At 44.2% G+C, this 13387-nt stretch overlaps 1 protein-coding gene across 1 annotated transcript in view; it reads left to right on the top strand.

The window, feature by feature from the left end:
- The first annotated feature begins 360 nt into the window (after positions 1–360).
- Positions 361–13387, top strand: part of LOC134956862 (peroxiredoxin-6-like) — a 36196-nt gene continuing 23169 nt past the window's right edge. Inside the window, exon 1 of the mRNA XM_063938755.1 lies at positions 361–546. Coding sequence (XP_063794825.1) covers positions 455–546 — 92 coding nt within the window. The 5' untranslated portion in view covers positions 361–454. The remainder of the gene's footprint in view (positions 547–13387) is intronic.

Raw genomic sequence — 13387 nt, 5'->3', positions numbered from 1 at the left:
AATTTTGTTCTAGCCATGATAGGATGATTAGGTAAGTGCATGGTTACTCTGACAGCGTATTTCCCTTCAGCACATGACTTCCCCATCATCAGGAATACTTGGCATCCAGCAGCTTGTGTTCTCAGTCACATTAGTGACGCTCAAGATCTGTTACTTCAACAAACAGTAAAACTTCAACAAATAGTAAAAGGAAATCACTGACATCATTGAATGAGAGCAGCAGCAGCAGCTACCTGTAGGGGGAGCCATGATCTCTCCGTTTCCAGCTATATCCTCCTCACTCATACTAATCTGCATAACTTCGCCCTTCTCAGAGGCACCACTGAGACTCCTCCCCTTTCCTGGCAGCCACGCCTACTGGAGTAACTTATTAAGCAGCGGGACATGTCAGCTTTGTAGCAGAGCAGACTAGTCTACTCTGCTTATCCGTGGTGTGTTCCATCTGACAGCAGGCATGCCTGGGCTATTGCTGGGGGACTGCTTCCCGGACTTCGAGGCAGACACCACGATCGGTAGGATCAAATTCCATGAGTTCCTGGGAAACAAGTGAGTCCTTATAAATTACTATTATCCATATAATCACTATGTGCGGCACGTCATTCACAACAGTCGCACCAAGGACGAGACCTATTGCGGCTCCCTGTGCGTCTGTGCTGCGAGATGTAATGTGCTGTACTTTCCGCGTTCCATATATATTTAAGCGCACATAGGCAATTGCCTAGCTGCTCTGCAGTCTTCAGCACAGCATGTAATGTCAGCCCTTGTCTATCAAAGCATGCTGGTGGTATTTGTATATGTATACAGCAGTAGGCGATACGCAAGGTAGTTACCGATCTACTAACATTAAATCTAGCATCAAGCATCTACTAATAAAATAAATAAATAATAATAAAAAAAAAATATATATATATATATATATATATATATTATATAATTTCTGTAAATCACTCGCTTGTAGCTGACCTGCCACCTCCCAGCCAAGTCCCGGTGTTACTAACTAGCTAACTACTTCCTGATTTGTCTTGCCCAGTACTAGCCCTGTCCTTCTCTGTGTACTGTGCTCTGCTTACTAAGGGATAATTGGAGCCAAGGCAGAATTATTCATTTTAAACGTAATGATTTTTGAGAATGTGTCAGAAAATACTGATTCGAGCTTACTGCAACACTCCTTTGCTGAATGCTCTGTATGCAGGCAAGTGTTTACAATTCATTTCAGTTGGATGAATAGTATTGTTTACATTTTTTTACTTTTACATAACACAATTGTTCTCTGATAACTGGTGACCGAAGTATTACATTTGTATAGTGCCTTCTGTGACTTGCCAGTATTGCCACATACTGTAGGTGTTCCGTGTGTTATGGTAATTTCAAAAGTTAATATTATGAGTTTATGGGCAAGATGTACTAAGCCTTGGAGAGTTATAAAGTACCAGCTCTTTACTGCCATGTTACAGGCTGTGTTTGAAAAATGACAGCCAGGAGCTGATTGGTTGGTACTTTATCTCTCTCCACTTTATCCACCTTCCAAGGCTCGGTGCATCTTGCTCCATGTGAGCAGAGATTACAGGTGTGCTACAACAAAATATCTGTGCTTTAGCAGCTGAGCAGTTGAGGACCACCAGAAAGTGAGTCCAGTTTAGGGAGAGCACCATGTGGCTGGTGTGCGTACTATATTGTCTGTTATTTATATAGCGCACACATTCAGCAGTGCTTTACAGAATATGCCTGTCATGTTGTGTAAATGGCTGGCACAATAGCTAATTGATGTGTAAAGTACACTGCCAATTTCCACTTGGTGGGACATGAATGCTGCTGTTTGTGTCCATGGTCTGTCAGGCTTTTGGGAAACTCAGTGTGCACAGTACTAAGCAATGCACGTTTTCCAGACAGTCATGACTGCAGCTCTAGTGGTACCATACTACAGTCCAAAAAAAGTCCCGTGTGTTCCCATGGGATGCAGCTAATAAACCGGCTGTTGGGATCCGGCATTCAATTAACAGAATCCGTAATCCCGACAGCCAGTGAAATGCTGTCAGTCGGAATACCGACCGCAGCCCGAATTCCCACTCGGATGGTGGGTATACACCACCACCTGAGTGGGAATATAACCTGTGGTGAGTGAAGCGAGCCCGCGAGGTGACTCTCAGCCGGGATTCGGTATAGTGACAGCCGGCATCCCGTCTGCCGGTCTCCCATATATATTCAGTTACCTCTTCTAACGAACTATAAATGGAGAGCATTACCTGTGGTCTGGTGATCTATCCAAGTTAGCCATGCCTGACTGTAGCGAGACTGTTTCACCTACAGTAGCTCCTGCTGGCAGTATGTAATCTGTACCTGCATGAAACAAGGCTTGCTTAGGTTAAGGTGTATCCACTGAGTTCTGGTTCTTATCTCCTGCTGATCTGGATTATTTATCACACTATACAGTCACAGCCTGCTGCATACAGAAAGGGGAAAGGTAGGTCGCCAGAACATTGGTAACTATTCTGCATTTATGTTTAACTTAAGAAATACTAACTAAGGTGATCATTTTATATAGCGCTTTCTCCAATAGGACTCAAAATGGCATAAGCTAAAGAGCCAGGAATGCTAGATATGGGTCTGGGACTCCAGGTCGACAACAAAAAGGTCGACACACCTTAGGTAGACGCCAATTGGTCGACACACCTTAGGTCGACACGGACAAAAGGTCAACATGGACAAAAGGTCGACAGGAACAAGGTCGACATGGGAAAAATTCGACATGAGGGTTTTTTTGTGTAGTTTTCTTCGTAGAGTGACCGAGAACCCCAATTAGTGCACCGCGTCCCCTCGCATGGCTCGCTCGCTCACCATGCTTCGGGCATGGTGCCTTCGCTCGGCACAGATTACCGTTCCAATCGTAGTCCATGTGGATCGTTAAGTATGAAAAGGTTCCAAAAAAGAAAAAATTGTGAAAAACTCATGTCGACCTTTTTCCATGCCGACCTTGTTCCTGTCAACCTTTTGTCCATGTCGACCTTTTGTCAATGTCGACATAAGGCGTGTCGACCTAAGGTGTGTCGACCATTTTGTTGTCGACCTGGAGTCCGGGTACCGCTGAATACATTGGTGGAGAGTAGAGATGTGCACCGGAAATATTTCGGGTTTTGGTTTTGGGTTCGGTTCCGCGGCCATGTTTTGGGTTCGAACGCGTTTTGGCAAAACCTCACCGAATTTTTTTTTTGTCGGATTCGAGTGTGTTTTGGATTCGGGTCTTTTTTTCAAAAAACCCTAAAAAAACAGCTTAAATCATAGAATTTGGGGGTCATTTTGATCCCAAAGTATTATTAACCTCAATAACCATAATTTCCACTCATTTTCAGTCTATTCTGAACACCTCACACCTCACAATATTATTTTTAGTCCTAAAATTTGCACGTAGGTCGCTGGATGACTAAGCTCAGTGACCCAAGTGGCCGACACAAACACCTGGCCCATCTAGGAGTGGCACTGCAGTGTCACGCAGGATGGCCCTTCCAAAAAACACTCCCCAAACAGCACATGACGCAAAGAAAAAAAGAGGCACAATGAGGTAGCTGTGTGACTAAGCTCAGCGACCCAAGTGGCCGACACAAACACCTGGCCCATCTAGGAGTGGCACTGCAGTGTCACGCAGGATGGCCCTTCCAAAAAATACTCCCCAAACAGCACATGACGCAAAGAAAAATTAAAGAAAAAAGAGGTGCAAGATGGAATTGTCCTTGGGCCCTCCCACCCACCCTTATGTTGTATAAACAGGACATGCACACTTTAACAAACCCATCATTTCAGTGACAGGGTCTGCCACACGACTGTGACTGAAATGACGGGTTGGTTTGGACCCCCACCAAAAAAGAAGCAATTAATCTCTCCTTGCACAAACTGGCTCTACAGAGGTATCATCATCCTCCGATTCATCACCGTGTACATCCCCCTTACAGATAATCAGTTCGTCCCCACTGGAATCCACCATCTCAGCTCCCTGTGTACTTTGTGGAGGCAATTGCTGCTGGTGAATGTCTCCACGGAGGAATTGATTATAATTCATTTTAATGAACATCATCTTCTCCACATTTTCTGGATGTAACCTCGTACGCCGATTGCTGACAAAGTGAGCGGCGGAACTAAACACTCTTTCAGAGTACACACTTGTGAGAGGGCAACTTAGGTAGAATAAAGCCAGTTTCTGCAAGGGCCTCCAAATTGCCTTTTTTTCCTGCCAGTATACGTACGGACTGTCTGACGTGCCTACTTGGATGCGGTCACTCATATAATCCTCCACCATTCTTTCAATGGTGAGAGAATCATATGCAGTGACAGTAGACGACATGTCCGTAATCGTTGGCAGGTCCTTCAGTCCGGACCAGATGTCAGCACTCGCCCCATACTGCCCTGCATCACCGCCAGCGGGTGGGCTCGGAATTCTGAGCCTTTTCCTCGCACCCCCAATTGCGGGAGAATGTGAAGGAGGAGCTGTTGACCGATCAAGTTCCACTTGACTTGATAATTTTCTCACCAGCAGGTCTTTGAACCCCTGCAGACTTGTGTCTGCCGGAAAGAGAGATACAATGTAGGTTTTAAATCTAGGATCGAGCACGGTGGCCAAAATGTAGTGCTCTGATTTCAACAGATTGACCACCCGTGAATCCTGGTTAAGCGAATGAAGGGCTCCATCCACAAGTCCCACATGCCTAGCGGAATCGCTCTGTCTTAGCTCCTCCTTCAATGTCTCCAGCTTCTTCTGCAAAAGCCTGATGAGGGGAATGACCTGACTCAGGCTGGCAGTGTCTGAACTGACTTCACGTGTGGCAAGTTCAAAAGGTTGCAGAACAACGTTGAAATCATTCTCCACTGCGCTTGAGACAGGTGCATTCCACCTCCTTTGCCTATATCGTGGTCAGATGTATAGGCTTGAATGGCCTTTTGCTGCTCCTCCATCCTCTGAAGCATATAGAGGGTTGAATTCCACCTCGTTACCACTTCTTGCTTCAGATGATGGCAGGGCAGGTTCAGGCGTTTTTGGTGTTGCTCCAGTCTTCTGTACGTGGTGCCTGTACGCCGAAAGTGTCCCGCAATTCTTCTGCCCACCGACAGCATCTCTTGCACGCCCCTGTCGTTTTTTAAATAATTCTGCACCACCAAATTCAAGGTATGTGCAAAACATGGGACGTGCTGGAATTTGCCCAGATGTAATGCACGCACAATATTGCTGGCATTGTCCGATGCCACAAATCCACAGGAGAGTCCAATTGGGGTAAGCCATTTTGCGATGATCTTCCTCAGTTGCCGTAAGAGGTTTTCAGCTGTGTGCGTATTCTGGAAAGCGGTGATACAAAGTGTAGCCTGCCTAGGAAAGAGTTGGCGTTTGCGAGATGCTGCTACTGGTGCCGCTGCTGCTGTTCTTGCGGCGGGAGTCAATACATCTACCCAGTGGGCTGTCACAGTCATATAGTCCTGAGTCTGCCCTGCTCCACTTGTCCACATGTCCATGGTTAAGTGGACATTGGGTACAACTGCATTTTTTAGGACACTGGTGAGTCTTTTTCTGAGGTCTGTGTACATTTTCGGTATCGCCTGCCTAGAGAAATGGAACCTAGATGGTATTGGGTACCGGGGACACAGTACCTCAATCAAGTCTACAGTTGGCTCTGAAGTAATGATGGATACCAGAACCACGTTTCTCACCGCCCAGGATGCCAAGGCCTCAGTTATCCGCTTTGCAGCAGGATGACTGCTGTGATATTTCATCTTCCTCGCAAAGGACTGTTGGACAGTCAATTGCTTGGTGGAAGTAGTAAAAGTGGTCTTACGACTTCCCCTCTGGGATGACCATCGACTCCCAGCAGCAACAACAGCAGCGCCAGCAGCAGTAGGCGTTACACTCAAGGATGCATCGGAGGAATCCCAGGCAGGAGAGGACTCGTCAGAAGTGCCAGTAACATGGCCTTCAGGACTATTGGCATTCCTGGGGAAGGAGGAAATTGACACTGAGGGAGTTGGTGGGGTGGTTTGCGTGAGCTTGGTTACAAGAGGAAGGGATTTACTGGTCAGTGGACTGCTTCCGCTGTCGCCCAAAGTTTTTGAACTTGTCACTGACTTATGATGAATGCGCTGCAGGTGACGTATAAGGGAGGATGTTCCGAGGTGGTTAACGTCCTTACCCCTACTTATTACAGCTTGACAAAGGCAACACACGGCTTGACACCAGTTGTCCGCATTTCTGTTGAAATACTTCCACACCGAAGAGCTGATTTTTTTGGTATTTTCACCAGGCATGTCAATGGCCATATTCCTCCCACGGACAACAGGTGTCTCCCCGGGTGCCTGACTTAAACAAACCACCTCACCATCAGAATCCTCCTTGTCAATTTCCTCCCCAGCGCCAGCAACACCCATATCCTCCTCATCCTGGTGTACTTCAACACTGACATCTTCAATCTGACTATCAGGAACTGGACTGCGGGTGCTCCTTCCAGCACTTGCAGGGGGCGTGCAAATGGTGGAAGGCGCATGCTCTTCACGTCCAGTGTTGGGAAGGTCAGGCATCGCAAACGACACAATTGGACTCTCCTTGTGGATTTGTGATTTCGAAGAACGCACAGTTCTTTGCTGTGCTTTTGCCAGCTTAAGTCTTTTCATTTTTCTAGCGAGAGGCTGAGTGCTTCCATCCTCATGTGAAGCTGAACCACTAGCCATGAACATAGGCCAGGGCCTCAGCCGTTCCTTGCCACTCCGTGTGGTAAATGGCATATTGGCAAGTTTACGCTTCTCCTCCGACGATTTTAATTTATATTTTTGAGTCCTTTTTTTACTGATCTTTTGTGTTTTGGATTTTACATGCTCTGTACTATGACATTGGGCATCGGCCTTGGCAGACGACGTTGATGGAATTTCATCGTCTCGGCCATGACTAGTGGCAGCAGCTTCAGCACGAGGTGGAAGTGGATCTTGATCTTTCCCTATTTTTGGGACCTCAACATTTTTGTTCTCCATATTTTAATAGGCACAACTAAAAGGCACCTCAGGTAAACAATGGAGATGGATGGATACTAGTATACTTATGGATGACGAGTGACTGACGACACAGAGGTAGCTACAGCCGTGGACTACCGTACTGCGTCTGCTAGTATAGAGATGATAATTAATGATATAAAAAAAAATATATATAACTACTGTAGGTATATATAATATAATGACGGACCTGGTGGACACTGTCAGCAGACTGCTAAACTACTAGTATGAAGAAGATAGAAAAAAAAAACCACCACAGGTAGGTATACAATTATGGACGAGCACTGACGACACAGAGGTAGCTACAGCCGTGGACTACCGTACTGCGTCTGCTAGTATAGATAATATAATAAATATATTACTACTGTAGGTATATAATATAACGACGGACCTGGTGGACACTGTCAGCAGACTAGAAAAAGAAAAAAGCAAATACTTCCCTGCGCTGGAAGTGTTGATGCTGCAATTAGATATACGTTCCGGAGTTATCAACCGGAAAAAAACAGATAATACTATATAATACAATATTTGTATACAAATCGCGCTTCAACACTGGATAAAAATAAATAATGTAGTCCGGTTTTTTCAAAAAGCTGAAAGTCTCTGATCGTTGCCTCCAACAAACATATGAAAAGTCAGTTTACAAATATGTAATCCGTGAGATATCAGGGAATGAGATGATCATCTCATTCCCTGATATCTCACGGATTACATATTTGTAAACTGACTCTACCTCACTTACGGATACATGAGAGACAGTAACCAGAAGATCCTGAAACTCATCAACAAGATCATTCTGCTGCTGACCGGAGAGAACAATCTGGTAGATTAGGAACCCTCTGGAGTGAAGCCCTGCTTGAAAATCCCAAAGACACCTTTATAGGAGTTTTCATATGTTTGTTGAAGTAAGCAAGAAAGTGAGCATTCTGTGTTTACGACCAACACACTTTTCGGGTGGTCCCAGAATATCTTACAAAGACACAAAGGAGGGGAATTTCTACATCCCATAGTCCCCTCATATGATTTCTGTGACATTTTAGAAATTACTACACATTGGAAATTTTTTTCTGTCTTCCTTCCTCTATGTATTACCTGGTTGAAGAAAAATTTCCTGGAGGCAACGATCAGAGACTTTCAGCTTTTTGAAAAAACCGGACTACATTATTTCTTTTTATCCAGTGTTGAAGCGCGATTTGTATACAAATATTGTATTACTGTCAGCAGACTGCTAAACTACTAGTATGAAGAAGATAGAAAAAAAAAACCCCACCACAGGTAGGTATACAATTATGGACGAGTGACGACACAGAGGTAAGTACAGCCGTGGCCTACCGTACTGCGTCTGCTAGTATAGATAATATAATAAATATATTACTACTGTAGGTATATAATATAATGACGGACCTGGTGGACACTGTCAGCAGACTGCTAAACTACTAGTATGAAGAAGATAGAAAAAAAAAACCCACCACAGGTAGGTATACAATTATGGACGAGTGACGAGTGATGACACAGAGGTAGCTACAGCCGTGGACTACCGTACTGCGTCTGCTAGTATAGATAATATAATAAATATATTACTACTGTTGGTATATAATATAATGACGGACCTGGTGGACACTGTCAGCAGACTGCTAAACTACTAGTATGAAGAAGATAGAAAAAAAAACTCCACCACAGGTAGGTATACAATTATGGACGAGTGACGACACAGAGGTAGGTACAGCCGTGGCCTATCGTACTGCGTCTGCTAGTATAGATAATATAATAAATATATTACTACTGTAGGTATATAATATAATGACGGACCTGGTGGACACTGTCAGCAGACTGCTAAACTACTAGTATGAAGAAGATAGAAAAAAAAACCCCACCACAGGTAGGTATACAATTATGGACGAGTGACGACACAGAGGTAGGTACAGCCGTGGCCTACCGTACTGCGTCTGTTAGTATAGATAATATAATAAATATATTACTACTGTAGGTATATAATATAATGACGGACCTGGTGGACACTGTCAGCAGACTGCTAAACTACTAGTATGAAGAAGATAGAAAAAAAAAACCCACCACAGGTAGGTATACAATTATGGACGAGTGACGACACAGAGGTAGCTACAGCCGTGGCCTACCGTACTGCGTCTGTTAGTATAGATAATATAATAAATATATTACTACTGTAGGTATATAATATAATGACGGACCTGGTGGACACTGTCAGCAGACTGCTAAACTACTAGTATGAAGAAGATAGAAAAAAAAATCCCACCACAGGTAGGTATACAATTTTGGACGAGTGACGACACAGAGGTAGGTACAGCCGTGGCCTACCGTACTGCGTCTGTTAGTATAGATAATATAATAAATATATTACTACTGTAGGTATATAATATAATGACGGACCTGGTGGACACTGTCAGCAGACTGCTAAACTACTAGTATGAAGAAGATAGAAAAAAAAACCCACCACAGGTAGGTATACAATTATGGACGAGTGACGAGTGACGACACAGGTAGGTACAGCCGTGGCCTACCGTACTGCGTCTGTTAGTATAGATAATATAATAAATATATTACTACTGTAGGTATATAATATAATGACGGACCTGGTGGACACTGTCAGCAGACTGCTAAACTACTAGTATGAAGAAGATAGAAAAAAAAACCCCCACCACAGGTAGGTATACAATTATGGACGAGTGACGACACAGAGGTAGCTATAGCCGTGGACTACCGTACTGCGTCTGCTAGTATAGATAATATAATAAATATATTACTACTGTAGGTATATAATATAATGACGGACCTGGTGGACACTGTCAGCAGACTGCTAAACTACTAGTATGAAGAAGATAGAAAAAAAAACCCACCACAGGTAGGTATACAATTATGGACGAGTGACGACACAGAGGTAGGTACAGCCGTGGCCTACCGTACTGCGTCTGTTAGTATAGATAATATAATAAATATATTACTACTGTAGGTATATAATATAATGACGGACCTGGTGGACACTGTCAGCAGACTGCTAAACTACTAGTATGAAGAAGATAGAAAAAAAAACCCCCCACCACAGGTAGGTATACAATTATGGACGAGTGACGAGTGACGACACAGAGGTAGGTACAGCCGTGGCCTACCGTACTGCGTCTGTTAGTATAGATAATATAATAAATATATTACTACTGTAGGTATATAATATAATGACGGACCTGGTGGACACTGTCAGCAGACTGCTAAACTACTAGTATGAAGAAGATAGAAAAAAAAAACCCCACCATAGGTAGGTATACAATTATGGACGAGTGACGACACAGAGGTAGCTACAGCCGTGGACTACCGTACTGTGTCTGCTAGTATAGAGATGATAATGATATAAAAAATATATATATATCACTACTGTAGGTATATATAATATAATGACGGACCTGCTGGACACTGTCAGCAGACTGCTAAACTAACTAGTACTGGACTAGTATGAATGAAGATAGAAAAAAGAAAACACCACACAGGTAGAGGTATATTATTTACAATATTGGCCGAGCACTAGTAGTCACGACACAGAGGTAGCACTAGCTACAGACGTGGACTACCGTACTGCGTTTGCTAATATAGAGATGATAAAGATGATAGAGATGAAAAAAAAAATATAACACTACTGTAGGTAAATATTTATATAATATAATGAATGACGGACCTGCTGGACACTGTCAGCAGAATGCGTTTATAGAATATAAAAAAAAAAATCCACAGGAGTGTTTAACTTTTTCAGGCAGACAATATACTGGTGGTCACACTGGCAGCAAAAGTGTGCACTGTACTCCTGCTATAACTGCTCCCCAGTCTCCCCCACAATTAAGCTGTGTAAGCAGTGAGCACTCAGCACAGTCAGATATACATAGATAGATAGATATATCATGCAGCACACTGAGGCTGAGCACAGTCAGATATGCTATGGAGCATTTTTTTCAGGCAGAGAACGGATAAAAAAAAACTAGCAAAACTCTGCACTGACTGTACTCCTAACAGCTGCTCCCCAATCCTCCCCACAATAAGCTAAGCAGTAGCAAATAGCAATCAAATCAACTAACTAACTAAACGGAGAGGACGCCAGCCACGTCCTCTCCCTATCAATCTCAATGCACGTGTGAAAATGGCGGCAACGCGCGGCTCCTTATATAGAATCCGAGTCTCGCGAGAATCCGACAGCGGGATGATGACGTTCGGGCGCGCTCGGGTTAACCGAGCAAGGCGGGAGGATCCGAGTCTGCTCGGACCCGTGCAAAAAAGGCTGAAGTTCGGGGGGGTTCGGATTCCGAGGAAGCAAACCCGCTCATCTCTAGTGGAGAGTCTAAAAAGTGGAGAAATAAATCATTTTATAGAATGTACTTGATAAATGTTAATGGCCCTCATTCCTAGTTGATCGCTAGCTGCTTTCGGTCGCAGCCCGGAGATTAGGTAAAAAAAGCAACACTTCTGCACATGCGTATGGGGTGCAGTGCGCACGCGTGACGTACTTTCACAATGGCCGATGCAGTTTCACACAAGGTCTAGCGATGCTTTTCAGTCGCACTGCTGGCCGCAGAGTGATTGACAGGAAGTGGGTGTTTCTGGGTGGTAACTTACCGTTTTCGGGGAGTGTGTGTAAAAACACAGGCGTGCCAGATTAAAACTGGCATGCTGGGAAAACCGAGGCGTGGCTGGCCGAACGGAGGGCGTGTTTGTGACGTCAAAACAGGAACCAAACAGTCTGAAGTGATCGCTAGCTAGGAGTAAGTCTGGAGCTACTCAGAAACTGCACAATCTTTTTTTTTTTTGGAGCAGTTCTGCGATCCTTTCATTAGCACTTCTGCTAAGATACACTCCCAGAGGGCAGCGGCTTAGCGTTTGCACTGCTGCTAAAAGCAGCTAGCGAGCGATCAACTCTGAATGAGGGCCAATATGCATACACACTGTGCGATGTAACCGTACGATTTTGACTATATCACCAAAATCGTAAGGAAAGTTAGTGCAAATCGCACTGCATGTACACAGCTTGCGATACTGAAGTGCACGCTCCCGTGGGGCTGGTATTGCAAGAAAAGATAAACTGTACACTATATAGTCAAAATTGCCTTGCCTGCACAATCTAGTACATAGTATAGTCAAAATCTCAAGTAAAGATAGTCCGTATCGGTGGGTCTGGGCTTCGGGAAGTTCAAGGAAAATAGCAAAGTCAGAATTGGCACATAGTCAAAATCTCACTGTATATGCACCTTAAGAGGTTGATTGGTTGCTTCGCTGGTCTTTATAGGCTTCGATACATCTCCACCATTGTTCTGAAATCTGTTTGTGACTTGGACAAGTAACTGACCGGCTTGTTATATTGACGGCTTTACTACTGAGAAATGTTCATCTATGCACTATAGCATATGCGTCTGCAGCCATAATGCATCCCAACGATACAGGACCCATCCAGGGTGCAGTATGACGCTGGACTCAAACATTGGTACTTCGCCCTATCACCAGTACTGGACCTGAATATGGCTTCTTGTGTGATAAGTGGAAATGTTCCATTGGCATTTAGTTGTGCAAGATGAGAAGGTTAAAATAAAAATTAAACTCTTAACTCCCTTATTGTTAAAGGTTTGGTCTAATTTATCCGGAGGCCATGAGACTAGCATGGGTATGGAATGTAAAAATGTAATCCAGTCTGTGTAATGAGGGAGAGGTACTTGATTTGGCCCGCAGCCCTTTGCATGTGCCACAGCCCTTGTTATCCGACCCAGTCAAATATCTAGGCAAATTTACTTACCTATGTTTTTGTGAAACAGAATGTTATTTTGCAATTTCGGTGTGGTTTTGAATAGAGATGAGCGGGTTCGGTTTCTCTGAATCCGAACCCGCCAGAACTTCATGTTTGTTTTCACGGGTCCGAGCGACTCGGATCTTCCCGCCTTGCTCGGTTAACCCGAGCGCGCCCGAACGTCATCATGACGCTGTCGGATTCTCGCGAGGCTCGGATTCTATCGCGAGACTCGGATTCTATATAAGGAGCCGCGCGTCGCCGCCATTTTCACACGTGCATTGAGATTGATAGGGAGAGGACGTGGCTGGCGTCCTCTCCGTTTAGAATTAGAATAGATTAGAGAGACACTTGATTTACTAATTTTGGGGAGCATTAGGAGTACTCAGTAGTGTACAGTGCAGAGTTTTGCTGATAGTGACCAGTGACCAGTGACCACCACTTTTATTTATAATCCGTTCTCTGCCTGAAAAAAGCGATACACAGCACACAGTGACTCAGTCACATACCATATCTGTGTGCACTGCTCAGGCTCAGGCCAGTGTGCTGCATCATCTATTATCTATATATAATATTATATATATC

Source organism: Pseudophryne corroboree, chromosome 9 (assembly GCF_028390025.1).
Source record: "Pseudophryne corroboree isolate aPseCor3 chromosome 9, aPseCor3.hap2, whole genome shotgun sequence".
Lineage (NCBI taxonomy): Eukaryota > Metazoa > Chordata > Amphibia > Anura > Myobatrachidae > Pseudophryne > Pseudophryne corroboree.
This window is presented reverse-complemented; position numbering and strand designations above follow the sequence as displayed.